The 18,265-nt window shown below is 34.3% G+C and overlaps 1 protein-coding gene across 2 annotated transcripts; it reads left to right on the top strand.

Annotated features, from left to right (window-relative positions):
- The first annotated feature begins 4,219 nt into the window (after positions 1–4,219).
- On the top strand, positions 4,220–13,942 carry LOC149570880 (RAN GTPase-activating protein 2-like). 2 transcript variants are annotated; one of them, XM_089812439.1, is made up of 2 exons: positions 4,220–5,772; positions 13,537–13,942. In XM_089812439.1, exons 1-2 carry the CDS (start codon positions 4,483–4,485, stop codon positions 13,576–13,578), a joined length of 1,332 nt encoding a protein of 443 aa, XP_089668565.1. In that variant the 5' UTR covers positions 4,220–4,482; the 3' UTR covers positions 13,579–13,942. The 2 variants fall into 2 exon arrangements, with proteins under 2 accessions (XP_089668565.1, XP_089668566.1); XM_089812440.1 differs by having other exon boundaries at positions 4,220–5,798.
- The last annotated feature ends 4,323 nt before the right edge of the window (positions 13,943–18,265 follow it).

The raw sequence follows: 18,265 nt of genomic DNA, 5'->3' as shown, positions 1-18,265 counted from the left end.
AAGTAAAATAAATAACACATCCACATGAAATAATAGCTACAAGTTCAATCCATTTAAATGATATAGATTTGTGCTGAATGCCACTTGACATTAATTCAGAATGCACAATCATCCGCTGTACATGTCACAAGGTATGAAAGGTTGAAAGAATATACATTTATAAAATAGATTACATCATCTCTTTCCAATCCATGAAACAAGGTAGAATATAGTAAGTAAAATCATTAAATACTTAATTTTATGTTTGGATCCCTTGGTGGGGCGTTACACTAAATACTTAGTTTTATATTTAGGGTTTAGATTAAATTATTGTATAATTATGGTTAGGTTGAGGTTAGACTTAGGAATATAGTTAGTTTTACTTTCTTTGTAATATGGTTTACAAACTAATTTATAATTAATTATTATTTAGCTGAATAAATATAGAATATTGAATGTAATTACTATAGACACTTAAATCTGATTACACAAATAGGTAATCATATTTAGTCATCTCCTAGGACATTATTGATTAAATATTTATTATTTAATTAATTAATTGTCATCCCCTAGTTAATTAATTAATTAAATTAACTATAGCCTAATTGATAAAATCAAACAACCCAAAATCAATTTATCAATTAAATCCCTATTCCTCTATTAAATTAAATAAATCCTCAAATCTATTTAATTTAATCCCACATCCACCTCTTTATTAAATAAATCATTTAATAAATTATGCTAACCCTTCAAACATCCCTAAACCCTATCCTAACCCCTAATCTAACCCATTCACCCATACTAACCTCACTTAGCCACCTAACTAACTCATCCCATCGAAGCTAAGCCACTTGCCCCCTAACCCTCTTTCTAAACTAAGTCTAATCCCCCTCAACATGTGCACAACTTTAAGCAAGGGTTAAGACTTGCTAACCTAAGCCAAAGTCAACAAGTCTCCCTTATCTTTTTCTATCCCTATCCAAGAGCATTAATAGCTCTTACATGCCATTAATGTCTCTTACATCCCTCTTTATGACTCTTACATCCCTCTAACACACTCATCCTCCCTCATTACTCCCTTTGACCAACCATTATCCCATCCTCTCACACTCATCCTCCTTGTGACAAGTGTTACTCCCCTATTGGCTCTAAACAAGCACAATCCATGTGCTTCCTTTTTAGAGCATCTTAGCCCTCCCTCACCATTCTTCCATCCTTGCATCCTTACCCTTCATTTCTCTACCACTTAGCCTATAAATAAAGCCCTTCTCTCTTGCAAATATCAACCCACTTTTATGCAAACTTATAATGCTATTTTGAGAACTTAAAAACTACCAAAATACCATCATAATGCTGAAATCCATCCATACCTCCATTGTTAAATCCCTCACCCATATACACACTTGGTAAAAACCCCCCACCCTTTGGAATCTTGAGCACAACATGAGCATACATCCACAATCTATTAGGGACATAAATTCGTCATCATAGGTTATGCCCAAGGAGCTTACCATTCTTGGTTTGACTTCTTTTTGGTAATAACCTCATCCTATCATAAGTGTTTACTTATTTGGTTATTGTGAATGCTTTTGATAGTATTAGTATTCCTTTTACACTAACTAAATTAGATGATAGAATTACATGTTCAAACAATCTAATTTACATCTATATAATCATTCAACATTGTAATTTTTATTAAATACATTGAAACATCTAAAATAATAATTTTTAAATGAGCATCTACAAATTTTAAAAATTAAAATATACTAAACTATTTAAATGAACAGATACAATAATCTAAAGATAATATTATTAACAATGAAAATTTACAATTTTACATATTAAAAGTGAAAAAAAAAAAATTGACAGAATTATAAAGCGTAAAACTGAAAACAATGAAATAAAATAGTAGAAAACAAAGTAAAATACTTGGTACGCCAAAAAAGAGGAATAGGGGGTCAGTAGAAATCTGAAAATAGGCTCCCATATCTATGCTAAAATTGGGCTCACATCTTGTAAATAGTAAAAATGAACAAGAAAACTCCAAAAAATGGCTTTTGCAGTTTTCCACAATCGAGTACCTGATTTTAAACATATCGGGTACCCAATTTTTTGAATATGGATCGAGTGCCCGAACCATGTTTTTAAAATTGGGTACTTGATTCTAAACAAATTGGATACCCCTTTCCCAAAGGTCTCATTCCGCAGAATTGACTTCAGCGGAATTGCAACCCAACTTTGTGTTCTTACCCATGAGTTATGTAATAAGTGATAATCTAGTAATAAATATTTTGGCAAAACACACTAAAAAGATAAGTTAGAGATATTTTCCCCTCCCATGACTTGAGTGCTTTTACAAGCTAAGGATGAGAATGTGATGATACTTAATGAGAGGTATGCCTGGTTTGCCTCATCTTCTTGAGAGAGTATTTTGGTTCTGCATGTGTCACGTGGAGGGTTCAGGGTTTAGAGTAATTGTTCTAAGGTAACTCAATGCTTGAGGTTCTAAGGTCTATTGAGAGATCAGTCCAATGTAACTTAAGAAGTTTGATCATGTATTGACACTCCCTAGAATGAAGCCCAAGTCTCCTCCGTATATATTTTTTTGTACCTTTGGTGGTGTACTTATTGTTGGATGTATTTAATGTTTTTATTTACTTTTATTGATGGTGGTTGGTGATTGTGGTTACTATACTTTTGACATGTGGTTTTGACTTGAGGTGGATATCTTTGGTTAACTTTATCTCATATTTTTGGTTATCGATTTATACTTGAAATCTATATGTTGAATTTGAAATGTGGTGTTGGTACTGGATTGAGTGTCCTTTCGATTTTGATTATCTTTTCTTCTTGAGTAATTTGTGTTATCTTTGAGGTAGTTTTTGGCTATTAGGGTTCCTTGCCTATGTTTTTTTAATGATTGATTATCCGTTTGTGGATCATTCATTATCTTTCTTGCACAGTGGGAGTGGAAGCCTAACTAGGTGACCACGTGGTTGGGAGGTACATTCTTCTTACCATTTGGGTCCCCCTCACATTGCCAACTATTGAATGATCAATAATGCAGTTGTACCTTTACCATTCTTACTTCTATCTTGGAGACTTCTATTCCATTGATGTATATATGCTATCATGTGTTTTGATGTAGTGTATCTGTTCTCACATATTTTATGACATGTGCAGTGCATGTTATTCATTTGATGTATTTCATTGTATTAGTTGTATTTATGCATTTGTTTATGAGATGATGTATTTGTTAATTCTTTATGATCATGAGGCATTTTACTTGAGACTTAAACTAATTAATATAAACTTCTCAACTTGAAGGAACAATTGAGGAATTGAAATTGTATTTGTAATTGCTTATGTCTACTTTATGTGTATGTTTAATTTGCTTCCGCATCATGGTTAGCTTGATGTTGTTTAAACTTTTTTAAAAAAAATAGCTCAAAAAACATTCTAACATTTGGGTTATGTGGGGCATTACACTTTTGCTCTACAAATATTGTCTCACTTTATTAGAATTTGTTTTTTCTTATTCTTTAGGCCATTCCGAATTTTTTTTCTCATTTTTTATAAGTTTATTAAAAAAAATATAAATTTTATAACTAAAACAAATTAATTTTGAAATATAAATATTGATGTTTAAAATTTAAATTATTAAAAAGCAATATATGAAATACAACAATTTTAAAAAGTTTTTATTTCTTCTATAATATTATAAATTTTGAAAGTTTTAACTGTATGATTGTTTATACAATTATTTTTAAAAATAAACTTTTTAAATTATAAAATCTTCTATAAATATCATCACTTATATAGATTTGATATTAGAAAAACAAATACATTCAAGCTAATATAATTTGCCTCTAAGATATTAGAAAAACAAGTACATTCAAACTATATTTTGTTTCTAACAAGTTATTTTAAATTTCAATTTAAAACATAATGAAAAAATATAACAAATTTTTGATCTTTCAATATTTATAACATAAATTAATAATTAATCAAACTTATACTATTTCAATAAATTTTCAAAGCAAAGGGAATCATCTTGTGATTTTTTGATTGTAATGTTAATGGTACAAGCCACCTTACAATAAAAACAATAAGATTTTTTTTAAAAATTCTTTCCTATTGTTTTAATTTTTTACTACTTTTGCAAGATTACTTTTAAATTTTATTCTCCATATTATTTATAAAATGTAGGCGTAGGTACATATATAATCAGGTGTCGGCTTCAAACCGTTTCAATTCTTTATTTAAGAACTTTGGTTGTAGTGATTGTATATGCAGTTTTGGGGGTTGATGTTTTTTCCTGTGGATTACTGAATTCGGAAATAGGATTACTGACAGGCGATAGGATTACTGAATTCTTATTTTTGCTTGACAGGCGATAGGATTACTGAATTCGGAAATAGGGGCAGAAGAACGTTTTGAGTTTGGTTGCAGGTTTATTGAATTTTACGCGAGAAACATAGCACTCTTACTTTGACAAAAGTCATGGGATCGATGTGGAATGGAACAGTTGTTTTTGATATATCAACGAAAGATGAGGATGGGGATTTTGTATTTCTTGACGAACACTCAGCCATAGAGCTCTTAAAGCCATTGGAATCGCTCAAGGATTCTTGTACCAAGATAAGTTTTCGCAACCATATTTTTGGAGTGGAGGCAGCCCGTGTTGCCAAAGAAGCCCTTTTGAAAGTTCAGGAAACTTTACGAGATGTGGAATTTGTACATTTTATCTTTGGAAGATCTGTGGATGAGGCACTTAAGGTTATGCGAGAATTTTCATCTGCTCTAGAAGGGCGCATGCTGACATCCTTGACGCTTGATTTAGGGGAAACGGGAGAGAAGGGCGTCGAAGTTTTTGCACGACTGTTGAAATCTCAGGATACGCTGGAAAAACTGAAATTCATTAGTAGCAACATTTCCGTAGAAACCGTCAGAGCCATATTTGAGCTTCTTCCCTCTATTGAAGCGATTGACGAATTGTATTTCATTTACAATAAAAAAGGAAATGATTCAGCAGAGACCCTTTCAGAGGTTGTTAAAAAATGCATTTCTCTGGATATCAATTTCTCAGAAAGCAACAAATGCATTGATCTGGAGGATATCAATTTCTCACTAAAAAACATTGGCATGTGGGATGGTACGGATTTAGAAGGACCTTTGGGGGATGGCAGCAGTTTAAGAATGCTTAATTTAGAGCCTAACATGTGCGGTTTTGCTCTGAGATATGTCGTCTCCGGATATCTAAGTCTTACAAATGTTAACTTAATGAATATGAAATTTCAGGATGAAAGGGTGATTGATATTGCCCGCTGCCTCAAGGATACAGCTCCATATTTAAGAGCTCTTACTGTTGCAGGAAATGATATCACTCCAAAAGCAGCTCCAGCTTTAGCAGAATGCCTTGCTGCAAAGACCCTGCTGACTAACTTTTCCGCAGAAGACAATAAACTCAAAGATGATGGATCCCTTATCATATGCAAAGCCATTTCGGAAGGTCATGAGCGGCTTGAAATACTTGATTTCAGTCTAAATGGTATGACTGGAATTGGGGCTAAGGCCGCTGCAGAAGCTGTTGCAAACAAGCCCTATTTCAGGTGTCTTGATATTTCTCAGAATTTCATTACTGAAGAAGAAATTGCGACCCTCAAAGATGTGCTGAGAAGTGGTAACAAGAATGCGTATGTACTTGATTATCTTTATAAATATAAAGATGTTGCCGCCACGCAATATGAATGTAGAGAAGAGGGTCTCACTGACCGTGACACTGAGTCAAAGGTGAAATTTCAGAAACCATAACTGAGGTATCGTATGAAGATCTTTAGTATATGCACATACTTTAGGTAATTCATCTGTTCTATAGTTGTAGAAACAATAGGTAATATCTACTTAAGTTCCGAAAGTTACAAGCTCAACATTAATCAGAAATCTTCCCAGTTTCACTTATTTAGTTTGTTTCACTCATGTTAGTTAAGATATGTTTCATTTTGACATCTTCTGTAACCATGTTTGGGTGCCTGAACAAATTAATATATTAGTTTCTTTCTACACATTGAGACCTTCAAATCAGTCACCAGGAATAGCTGTTGATTTGGATATTTTATTTGTCATGCCTTGATTTGATTGCTTAGTTGCTTTAGTCTTGTTTGTTAGCTTTACTATGTTTTTGGTGATTAAAATGATTGAGATTGTGTACATTAAATTCAGTTGATTGACAGTAGGTAGTAACAAGACAAATGGTGGTTGATATTTTGATGCGGGAGTGCATTTTCTCAGCTGATGGGGATCTTTTGGAAGTATTTTACAAATTGCCCTACTTACTATAAAACCAGTAGCTACATATCCATGGTTTGGGTCGAATAGCATTGTTAGGAGTAATTGTACTTGGGCTCACAAGGACACGTACAAGCCTGTTGCTGGCTGCTATCCTTCATAAACATCTTAAATATAAACAAGCATTTCAAAAGAACTATGAACTGCCATCAAATTTGCAATTTGTCATTTTAAAAATTTAGATAACAGCCTTATGCACTAATCTTCTGGTCTGCAATCAAGCTTCATTGGTTGCGATCAATGAAAGCCTCCTGCCACAATAACTGTTTGCTGAAGAATCCCTCTCATAGCATGGGATATTTCCTCCCATACTTGCTTCTTCTGATCTGATTTGATGGGCACTATAAACATTGATCAAGTGTCTAGCAAAGTTGATAGTTAAGGATCTGAATTTTACCGGTTGCAAATTCCTTGATTGCAACACCAGTTCAAGCTTTACTGCCCTTGGGTTCCAAAGGGTACCCAAGCTACCAGATGCATCTAGTCTCCACAAAAAAACCAGATCACTGCCACTTCACACCGAAAACAATAACTGCATGCTCTGTAGCCATTTTAGTTTACTGGATGCAAACTACATTTGTTTTTGCTTGATCAAAACTTCTTTTGATCAGGTGCCTTTTGTCAGGTGCTGTTTGGGAGAGATTAAATCTCTCCTGGATCTGAGCTTTGTTTGCCCCTTCATGTTCCCAGCATCTTCTAAAAGTTGTTGGATTGAATGCCTCCCTCAGGAACGTCAGCTTCCAAATTCACGTTGGATGATTTGGCCTTTGTCTGTTTGATTGAGCAAAAATCCTTAATGCCAACTTCCTCCTTGACCCCAAACAGATCATCCTCATTTCTGGACTCGTCTGCTGAGACCTCTGTTCTATTCAATTCTAACTCCACACTAGTAAGTCTCCTTGAAGACTCCTTACTCCAATCACTAATAGCCAGATTCCCAGACTCCTCATCGAAATCATCTTTTTTAGCCTCTTCAGGAGTCCAAACCGAACCTCTCACCTCGGTGGAAGAAGCTCCAGCTCGAACAATCATCAAGGCCATTAACAACTTATTACCAAGGGTGGTCTCGTCCACATGTGTCCTCTTCTGGTTATCCAACAATGGATCTATTTTGTGTATAGAGGGATCAGGAGTGAATCTAGATCGGTTAAGTGAATCTGTACCAGTTTTTGCAACAGGGCCGTTGGATTCATTTGATGGAATTTCAAGGCTTGGAATGGGGATGCTACCAATAGGGTTGATATCTGTGTCACCACCTTTGTCTTTCACCTCTCAGAGATTTACTAGTTTATCCTTTATAGCACAAGCTTCCAAACCTTTGCCTTTTTTGTCTGTTAGATAGTCCAAATCAGTATGACTCCAATCATTGCATGCCTTACATTTTTCCATTATTTCTTTTACTTGTAGTTCTTGCCACCAAAAATCTTCTGGCGACTGGATTTTGATGGCCTTAGAAAGTGGTGGGTGTGGATTCCACAGGATACACATTCAAGCGTAGATACTAAAATTCTCCTTCACAATCGCTTCATCAACCTTAATAAATTTCCCCAATTTATTGCCAATTGCTTGGAAAGTCTCCCCAAAGTCTCCTCATTCCAATATTCATGTGGTATGTTATACAGCCGAATCCAAATGGGTACTTCTTCAATAGAGGCCCCTTTTAGGTTGAAATTTGTTATACAATCCTTAATGTAGAATCTAATCTCGTTCATTATGAAGGGACTGTTGTACATGACTTGATCTATTTTCTGAGGTGATTCCCTAGTGATCAGATAAAAACCATTCGTTGGGGTTTTAATCAAGGTTGTATGGGTACTTGTACCCACACCCCTGGTACTCGTACCCACGTACCCAAGTACCAAGTACACATATCCCAAGTACCGGGTACTCGGTGGAGAGCATCATAGCTAAGGACCTTGATTGAGATTTCTGATTATTATTTTATTCGGTTTTTGGTTTGTGTATCAGCTCATTGTTTATCAAACTTAATTCAATACCTAATTAGTTTGAAACTTTGATAGAATATTGATTAACAATAAACTTTATCACTGTTGAAGCATAAGTTTATCATTTCCAATATGTCATCGTCATATGATTTATGATCTTGTTCATGTTTAAAGTTTTCCTTCTCTGTTATTTGTTTATCAAGCTTAATTCAATACCTAATCAGTTTGGAACTTTGATACAATATTGATCAACAATAAACTTTATCACTGTTAAAGCCAGAAATTTATCATTTGCAATATGTCATTGTCATATGATTTATGATCTTCTTGTTCATGTTTAAAGTCTGCCTTCTATGTTATGCATCTAAACATTTATCATAAATTATTATTACAAACATATAATAAATCTGAAACTGAAAACAATACATTACATTTGCAAACTTTATCACTGTTCTTGATTTGAAAAATCATTGTCATGACTCATAAATTCAGGTTTTCTATAAATATAAAAGTATAATTAAAAATAAAGTTTGACATACCCAAGTACCCCCGTCTCCTATTATAAAAAATAGCTGTACCCGTACCCGTACCGGTACCCTAAGTACCCCAAGTACCCCCATCCCTGTGCAACCTTGGTTTTAATGGATACATGCGAACCCCATTTTTTTGTTTACCCATCCCTGATTTTTTGAAAGGAAGGCAACCACTGCCCTGTTTCATTAAAAAAGTCTTCTCCTTCAGATATTGAATTGAGGCTCGCTATACCTTTGGATCAATGTCGATGTCAATGATCCAGATGTTGTTGGTTGACAGAGTCTCCTTTGTGAGAGGCTGCAATTGCTTTTCGGATCTTTTTTTCCAAACCTTTTCCTCCAAAGGTTTGAAACCACCTTTAGATCCTGTTAGGATCTGGGAATAACCCCAGCGGTTTTGGCTAGGGTTTCATTAGCTTGAGGCAGCACCTTTCTTGAATTTTCAGCCGCTTGATGATTTCTGTCACGCTGAGGATACCATGGAAGTCATCTTCCCTGACCAAATCTGCCATTTGCACGGGGATCACAGATCCTGCTGTAGGCCAGGTTTCTATGTTCATGCCCTTGCCATCTGCTCCTCTTGCTCTTGCATCTTCGCTCTGATCTACAATTATATGAAATCTTAATTACACTTTAACGTGTTTATTATTTTTATGATCATAACACTTTATAGATGCACACCATCATCTTTTTTCTGATTATCGAGCTTCTTATCAGGGTTACTCTTATCGACATGTTCTGTCTACAATTTTTTTAATGAAATCCATGAACACTATTGAAAGCATGAATGGAATCTCAATATCATAATAGCTCTTTATGCTTAAAATCCCCTGATGACTTACTCTATGTAGAACTGCTGCTGTATGTTCATCATTAGTTGATATAATGTGACATTTGCATTGCACCATCATTTCTTATTAATTTCTTACGTGTTGGTTCTGTCATTGTATGCATGTGTTCATCTTCATTTTGAATTCTATTTAATTTAGTATTTCTGTCAACATCAAACCATCTGTCTGCAACTCCTGCAGATGTATGCATTCGAATAGTTCCAACCCCTGATGACACTTTTGTGTGCATGTTACTTTGTATTGCTGCATCTGATGAATTTAATATTCCGCATTATGTTCAACTCTTCTTAACACGTGGGCCATCGTATTTCCTGTTGAGATCCATGCTTATGGCTCTATCTTACCATCTCATCATTGACTGCTATTGTTTTCCCTCCCCATTCAATCTTCCATATCATCACTGTCCTTATTTATTCTTTGTCGCTAACAACTCCATGTTGACAAATAGTTTCCATCCATAACTGGTAAAAAAATGTATCCAGCAGTGACATTGAACTGTAAATGAACAACTTGTACTCAAGAGAATTTCTGGTGATAAGCTGCAGATATATATTTATTATTTATTCCTTAATAATTATTATCTCCTGTAAAACATGTGTGAAAGATGTTAATCATAGTTTGTCAGTTGCACTCCCAGATGTAAATTTGCTGTCGTGTCCTTCATATCTTTGGCCATGATTTTGCTATATGATTTTATCAAAACAACCACCTTATTGACAAAGATAACTTTAGTGGCTAATATTCGCCAATTGGCTAATCTCACTTATTAGGGACCCCAAATTTGGCCAAATTTTTTTGCACTTTTGGGGTGGCCATGTTGCTTGAACTTTACAAAAATTGGGTCCTATGCTTATGCCAATTGCCAATAATGATACAAAAGTATTTTTATTTTAGTGATGACTTTGCCAATGTAATCTATTTTTTCCACGTGGTAAATTATATATATTCGCCTACATTTTCCAATTCTTATCTTAATTGGTGTCATATTAGCCAATATTTGGTAAAAATTGAAGTTAGGTTACACGTTAAGTATGTAGATTCAACATGCGTCTCTAAGATAGAGACTTTCCATGAAACTTCTTATCCTTTCTCACTTTGGCCCATAATAGATTTGATTGGGAACATGTGCCTTTATTTTTGGGACTTTTAAAAAAACTTTGTATCCTTTTAAAAGTTTGGACTGAAATAGGATTTAGACCATTGATTTAAGATTCTCCAACAATGATAAATAATAGGGATGTTGTCTGCATACCACCATTCAATAATTTGGAGGAAAACTATAATCATAAAAGTGGGATAAATTTAACCTTCCAACTTTGATAATCAATTAGGAAAGATTTGGCAGGATTTTATAGAATTTTTATACAGTTGAAAAACTATTGCCAACAAAATTAAATTTTTTCATATACAAAAAAATTAATTTGCCAATAGAAATTAATTATATTCCCCTAAACTAATGTTTGATTTGCCACAATTTTATACATTCTTCCAAAGGGGGGTTTCTTAAAGTTATCCCCGCTTATCAAGTAGGCTTCACTGCTTATCTTGTTTTTGTGCCAATATTTTAATTTATCTGCCTTGTTTCTTCTGCACAGTTGTCCTTGTATCTGATATTTCTTTCCATAATTCAGATGCAGTCCTTTATTTTGTGTACTTATAAAGTTGTGGTGTATGTATATGTGATCTAATTATATTTTCATATCCAGTCAGCACTATTATTATGGCAATTACTGATACGCTGTCTTTTGTAATACCTTCAATGAGCAAAAACTTAATATTTGCCATCAATGACAATCAATATTTGCATCAGTATAAAGTTTAAACATTATAATTTTAATAAATTAAAAGACAAAATCATTGATGTAAACCACTGCCAATGCTATGTTTTGCTAGAACACACCATATTAAAATCAAGAGAGCAATAATTTCAAATTAATCTTTCTAGCTTGATATAAGCTTGATTGATGGAAAACAAACTACAATATGTTTATTTTTACAGAAGTTGACATCACAATGTTTTATCTGATTTATACCCCCCTGCACCTATCTATGGGTGGAGACTTATGTTTTCAGTGCACTTTTTTGCAATCAGTTCACTCGTCAAGAATGATTTGTAGTGGTTTGTACTTTGTCCTATGGCTACTAGGAATTTCATTATATTGTTTAATTTTCTTCTGCTTTGTTCTATTTTTGTGATTTGCTTGTGTTATTTAGCTGAAGCTTCTTCCACTTTTTCCAGTTTCAAATTTAGGAAAAATAGTTTTGGTTAGATAAAATATGGGGGAATTTGTTTTGTTTCCCTTTAGTAGGCATGTGTCATTCATTGATGGCTACATGGCATTTTGCAAGTTGGCTCACCTGCCTTGTCTGTGGCTAAGTGTAAAACTTGTGGTGAATATTCTTGAGGCCTTATAAATTTTTTGCTTGGACCTAAAAGTGCATTTAAAACTGAGTCTGCCATGAAGCTTGTTGGGTGTCACACATGTTCAATGTATTTCATAGTGCCTAGTCAAGTTCTGAAGTGTCCAAAGTGCAAAGGTTCTTCACTCAGTGTTGCTTCTGAGAGGACCTTTTCTAAAAGGTATTAATAGAGGCATTACTCTTGTTGCGTTTTCTTTCTATAATTATTAATTATACAGCGTAGTTTATCAAAAATAAATTTGCTTCTATATCCAGCCTTGGTTACATAGCTTTTTGGAGTTTAAGCATAAAACTTAAAATTGAATCTGTTCGAGGCTGTTAAATTATAGGCTTGGCCTGAAATGCATTTAAATTTGTACTGTCCAATGCCTTTGCATTGCTATGCAATCATTTGGGAATCTCTCGTAAATTCTCACAACCTATTGTATTTCAGCTGGATTAGCCTTTGCATTACTTAAGGCTTGTGTGATAATGTTGCGCTTGTTTTTTGTTTGCCTTCTTTTTTGAAGTATTGAATAAGCAATGAAGTTGACAAGGCGTTTCAATTTTGTGTTTTTGATGTCTGTTCTTTATACATGGCTTTTCCCTATAGTGACTGCCCTCAAAAGCTTCTTACAGTGTTCACTGTTCACCATTACTTGATTAATCAGTCTTCTTTGGGGTTTCTCAGTCGAGGATAATGAAACCATCGGACAGTGCCTGCTCTTGGGATGAAGATGTTAATAAACTCTTATTATTAATTTATTTATGGTCCTACATGTGCGGATTTCTTGGGTTCCATCAATTAAGCTACAGTTTGAATTGTGTTCTGTATTATATTCATTTCTTGTTGCAATGCATTTTGTGCACTGTGACAGCTCAAAAGCCTAGTAAAGATGAAGAAAATGACTCATTCACTTGCAGTATCCAATATTGCTTAAATTATCAACTCTTTGAAAACATCTTATAACTACTCACTTTCACACATTAATCATGGGTTTGACGTTGGCCTTTTAATTAAAAAAAACAAAGCCTTTTGAAATTGATTGGTAAATGCCCTTTGTGGGTGCCATTTGTTTTATATGTCATATCTCGACTTTCTCTTTGTATCAATTCACCCATGACTTGCATTTGGTCCATTTTTTTAATTGGCTTGTTCCATACCCAGAATTAATTTATGCTTTACTGATTAAATATTCACGACTTGTACATAAAAACATGTAACATATCTCTACAGGATTTGAACACAAGTCTCAACTGTGAAGGTTTCTTGAGCACATTACATTTTTCAAGAATCATTTGCTTTATTTTAATGCTATGTTTATATCTTGGATGCATATATGGTAGGACATATCTAAATTTGTTCCTTAGCTCACGTGACTTGATTCTTTGTTTTTTATTGGCATGACTATCTATAGATATCAAGCTATTTATGCATCTCAACTGGGGTATTGATTCTCATGTTTCTCATATTTGCAGATATTTGAAGTTCCTGAAAAAGAAGTATATGAAAAAGCATAATGTCAGGGATTGGTCGTGAGTGATAGCATCCAATAAGAATCACAATATCTATGATTTGCAATATTTCAACATTGCTAAGGATGAGGAAGAAGATGCAGATTAATATTAAAGTTTTATCACTATAATATTTACATATCAATGATACTTAATTTTAACTTCAAAGAGTTGGCTATAGCAATGCTGTCACAAATATCATGCTAGGTTTGAGTTTATTTTGATTGCTTGTATTTTGGAAGGTTTTTCGCCTCAAATATGGAGGTAGAGAGCTTATGTGTTGAAGTTTGGGGAAGTTTTTTTGTAGTCTTTGAACTGCAGAACCTAATTTTTGTTACATAAATCAGAATTTTTCACTCATTAGTCATTATTATCAAACTTCAACAAAATATTTTTATGAGTCAAATCATCATGGATGAACTCTTGGTTATCTATATAAGAAATCATCTTCGAACCTGTATTTCGAATCGAACTTGAACTAGTAACAAAGACAAAAAGTATAATAATCAATTAGAATTTTTCTTTTGTGGTAATTAAATTGATACCAATTCAGAATTGATTGTTTCCTTTTTTAAATGAAAAGAATCACACATAACGCTAACAGATAAATAGTGTAGAAATGTCAGTCTTCATATTATCACAGGGAATTGAATTTTAGTATTTTCCTTAAAGAACAAGTGTAACCAATTAGTTGGTTCAGGGAATGTATTAATTTTTGAATCCTAAACCAATGTATTGTATTTTTATTCATATATATTTCAAATATATTCCTGGCACTTAAAATTTTATTTTTATGTTATCCAATTTAGTCCCTAGGTCGTAATTGCATTTTAAGGCTTCACCCTTTTACTTCAATTTTTCATTTGGTCATATTCTTGGGATATTTTGTCTCTCAATTAAATTTTTTCATTTTATTGGCCCTAGGTGTAGTACAAGTTTTACTTGTTAGTCCCTCGCTTTTTAAGTCTGGGATCTAATGTTTTCGTTTTCGATGAATCTTTTTTGTTTTTTTTCATTTTTTTTTGGCTTGTGCAGTGTCATATTATAAAGTTCGTAGACACAATATTTAAAAAAAACAAATATGATATGGTTATTCCTAATTTGTGATTGGATGAAGCTAAAATTAGTCGGGTTTTCAGGCTTTTTCAAGTTTTAAAATTGAAATGAATTTTGTCGGCAGGCATGAAGAGGCATTGATTACCGCCTTTAGCAAAGGATAGAAATGCATTTACTCTATGTCGGAAAGCGTGAAACATCAATTAATTATTTCGTATATTGGAAAGGCCACCAACTGTAGGATATAGCATATATTATTTCGTTGGCCGAATTTGGTTGTAAGAAATGGTGGTTTAACTTTTCTGCACATATTTGGGTTTTTGGAAACTTTTTCTTTTGCTTTTTAAATAGCTAAAATTGTGTTTTCCCTCGGCATTCAAACCCTCTAGGCGAGTTCTCAGAAGACAGAACAATAGTAAGAGATTGTTAAGTGTTTTGGTTAGTTAAGGTGCGGTTTCAGTTTTCAATAACCCATTATCTCATTTTACAGTAATGCCCCAAAACATTTTTCAGTGGCTTTTGAAAGTTTTCAAAAATCTTTCCGTTTCTTGTATTTGCCTCTGAAGTTTCAAAAATCTTTCTATTTTGTAAAATCTGCTTGCAATGTTTGAAAATGTAATAACCCCAATAGGTTATAACTTCTTCAATCACAAAAATTCCTTATACTTCAGTTGTTTGACATTTCGTCAAACACTTTGCAAGCAAGGGTCATCTGACTGAAATAACTTTTCAGATTGCTGTAGTGATTCTTGTTTGGATTTGCCTCAAAGAGAATGCTTACAAAAAGACTCCAGATTGTCTAAACAATGACCTAATATGAATGTGCAACTAATTTTGGCAATATTCAATACATATATGTGACTTAAACTACTTGCAAAATGCAGCTACAACAATTAGTAATTATGACAAATACTTTGGATGCAACTTAGGATGGCATTAATGCACTTACAACCAAGTGGCATTGATATAAACACTTAGTATGCAAAATTATAACATTATTTATGCCAAAAAGAGAACTTACAGCCAATTGATATTTTGTCAAACAATTGGAATGCAAACTAATAAGCTGATCATCAACTCTAGAGTTGCAATATAGATAGTCTAAATTACAACGCTCTTTCAATTGCAAAATCCTAGCCTTCCTTTGATACCAATAATGCCAATTGGCAAACAAAGACAAGTACAATGTAAAATAATGGAGTGCTGAAGCTATATTTTGTACTCAGCTGAAAACCTACATTTCTTAGAAAATATGCCAAATGAGAAGTGAAGAACCTGATTGTGGATGGCTGTAATATTTTCCTTCAATGCTGCCCCTTTTGCTTTGCTTTTTTCCGCTCTTCTTTTACCACTTGCTTTTTCCAAATTTGCTTTTTCGAACTACTTTTTCGGATTGCTTTTTTCGGAGTTGCTTTTTCGGCCTGTTTTTTTCGAACTGCTTTTTCGGCTTGCTTTTTCGAATTGCTTTTTCGGCCGGCTTTTTTTGAGTTGCTTTTTCGGCCTGCTTTTTGTACTCAAATATTTTTTCTCAATGTAGCACAAATAGAAGACTAAAGTATCTTCCTCCCAGCTGCAATAATTCAAGTGATATTTCACACCCTCAAAATTGCGTACCAATTGAGAGTTTTCGTTCTCAATGGCCAGTTGTGACTATTGCAGAAACCCTAGGCTCTACAATGCACATCAACAAACATCAACATCAACAACAACAAATCTGGATGATTAGAATGAAGCCCGGGGTGCCTATTTATTCTTTTTCCTCCACTTTCTCCAGAAGCTTCTAGAACATTATTTTATTTTATCTATTAAGTGACTTTATAAAATATTTTATAATTTAAGTCACTTTATTAAATTAATTCAATATAAAATTACTTTTTAATATTTTTTTATTTGATAACTTTATAAATAATTAACTTAATACCACTTATTTATTTAATTAAAATAATTAATTAGTCATCCTCATAAAATATTCATTATTTTGGACAACCTAATTAATTAAATTAATTAAATCAAATTGCCTCCAAAATGGGGACATGACAGTCCGCCCTTCCTAAAATTGCTTGTCCCCAAGCAATGGCTGAACAATAAACCAATCAATCCGCCTGGATTCCAAATGTAGTCATGTACTATACTGCTATCAATCAGCACAGGCTTCTGCAATATCCTTTGCAATATAACCAAGAGGAATCCATAATCAAACTGACAATTACAACTCAACCAAACTCCAAAATCACAACTGCCATAGTCAGAAACCCACGAGACACAAACTCTTAGAAAATCAAAACCCAAGTAAAGTGGACAAATCAAACTGCCAACACAATAAATACCATCAACGCATCCCACTGGCCTATACAGAATGTACAATCCAACTCTGCAACAATGGTGAACGCTCCCGAATGAAACTGTACCAAGTATGGAGAATCCACACACTGTACAACTCCTGCAGTCAACACAACTTTGCAGATCAATGGCCACTGTTTCATAACCATAACTCCCATGCACTGCTGATGGCGAAAAGACATCACAAGATAAACAACAAGAAATGGAACCCAAACCAAATCTGCCTGCCATCAACTCCTCAACACAAGGATCAAAGGCTAACTGATGTACATACCCTGCAGTATAATGCTGATAAAAAGAACCAACCTCAGTCAACAGCTCACCATAAACAAGTGATACAACCCATTGTGACTGATCACCAGCTAAGTCAGGAGATGTCATAGCCAAAGGAGTAGAATCAATAACTACAACTGCTGAAGCATCACTCCCAAACTCCTGCTCTAAGTCATGTATTATCAAGCTGTCAACCGCAGAACCTATCGCCATGTCATGCCCATCACAACTCTCATCCCGAGGCATCAAACTGTTCCATAACTGATGACAAGCACTAGGAACCAAAGTACATCTCTGTATCATCATCTCATCAACATGGTCATCAAAGGTAAATTGATGAGCATACCTCACAGTGTAATGCTGATAGAATGCGCCAATCTCAGTCAATGGCTCAGACTGCAATCGATCACTAACCAAGCTACAACTGACTACTACCTTTGAAGACATCGCCAAGGGAGTAGTATTACTAGCAGGAACCATGCCAATTGTCGGCTCACCAACATCACACATGATCTTTGATACAACATCTCTAGTCTCCGTGCCATCAGTACTAGAGGCCACCACCATGTTAGGCATACCACAACAATCTGCTACAGCACCCAACTCAACTGAACCTGACTCTAGTGGGAACGAACCCGATATGCCAATGTTAGTATCAAGGATGGATGCATCCCCATCTCCACTGTCAATCTCGACCATGGACATCCTCGAATCACTAGACACCACAGCTTGTGACTATACAGAATTTGGTAGAGATTGCAGTCGCTCTAACTCCACAGTCACCTTAGCCAAATGAAATTGTGACTCCTCGAAAGCCAACTGTGTACTCTCAAGAATCTCAAAAGTCACCTCGAGCTGTTGAGTAAGCTCACTCACCTCATCTTCCTTGGCCAATAATGCATCGTATGCTGTACTCCCCCACTCCATAAGATAATCTCTGTCGGCTACCAGCTGCATATAATTCTGTCTCAGAATCCGAATAGCCTCCCATAAAGAGTGGATCTCTGTCAAGGAAAAATAACTA

This window comes from Cupressus sempervirens, chromosome 2 (genome assembly GCF_028749045.1).
Source record: "Cupressus sempervirens isolate cs-2001-9-10 chromosome 2, ASM2874904v1, whole genome shotgun sequence".
Taxonomy (NCBI): Eukaryota; Viridiplantae; Streptophyta; class Pinopsida; order Cupressales; family Cupressaceae; genus Cupressus; species Cupressus sempervirens.
This window is presented reverse-complemented; position numbering and strand designations above follow the sequence as displayed.

What these genes read in the sequence shown, in the direction of transcription:
- LOC149570880 (XM_089812439.1), top strand. Translation starts at nt 4,483, where the DNA reads ATGGGATCGATGTGGAATGGAACAGTTGTTTTTGATATATCAACGAAA. An exon ending in ACCGTGACACTGAGTCAAAG is followed by an intron (nt 5,773 to 13,536) that starts GTGAAATTTCAG and finishes TCATATTTGCAG; the next exon opens with ATATTTGAAGTTCCTGAAAA.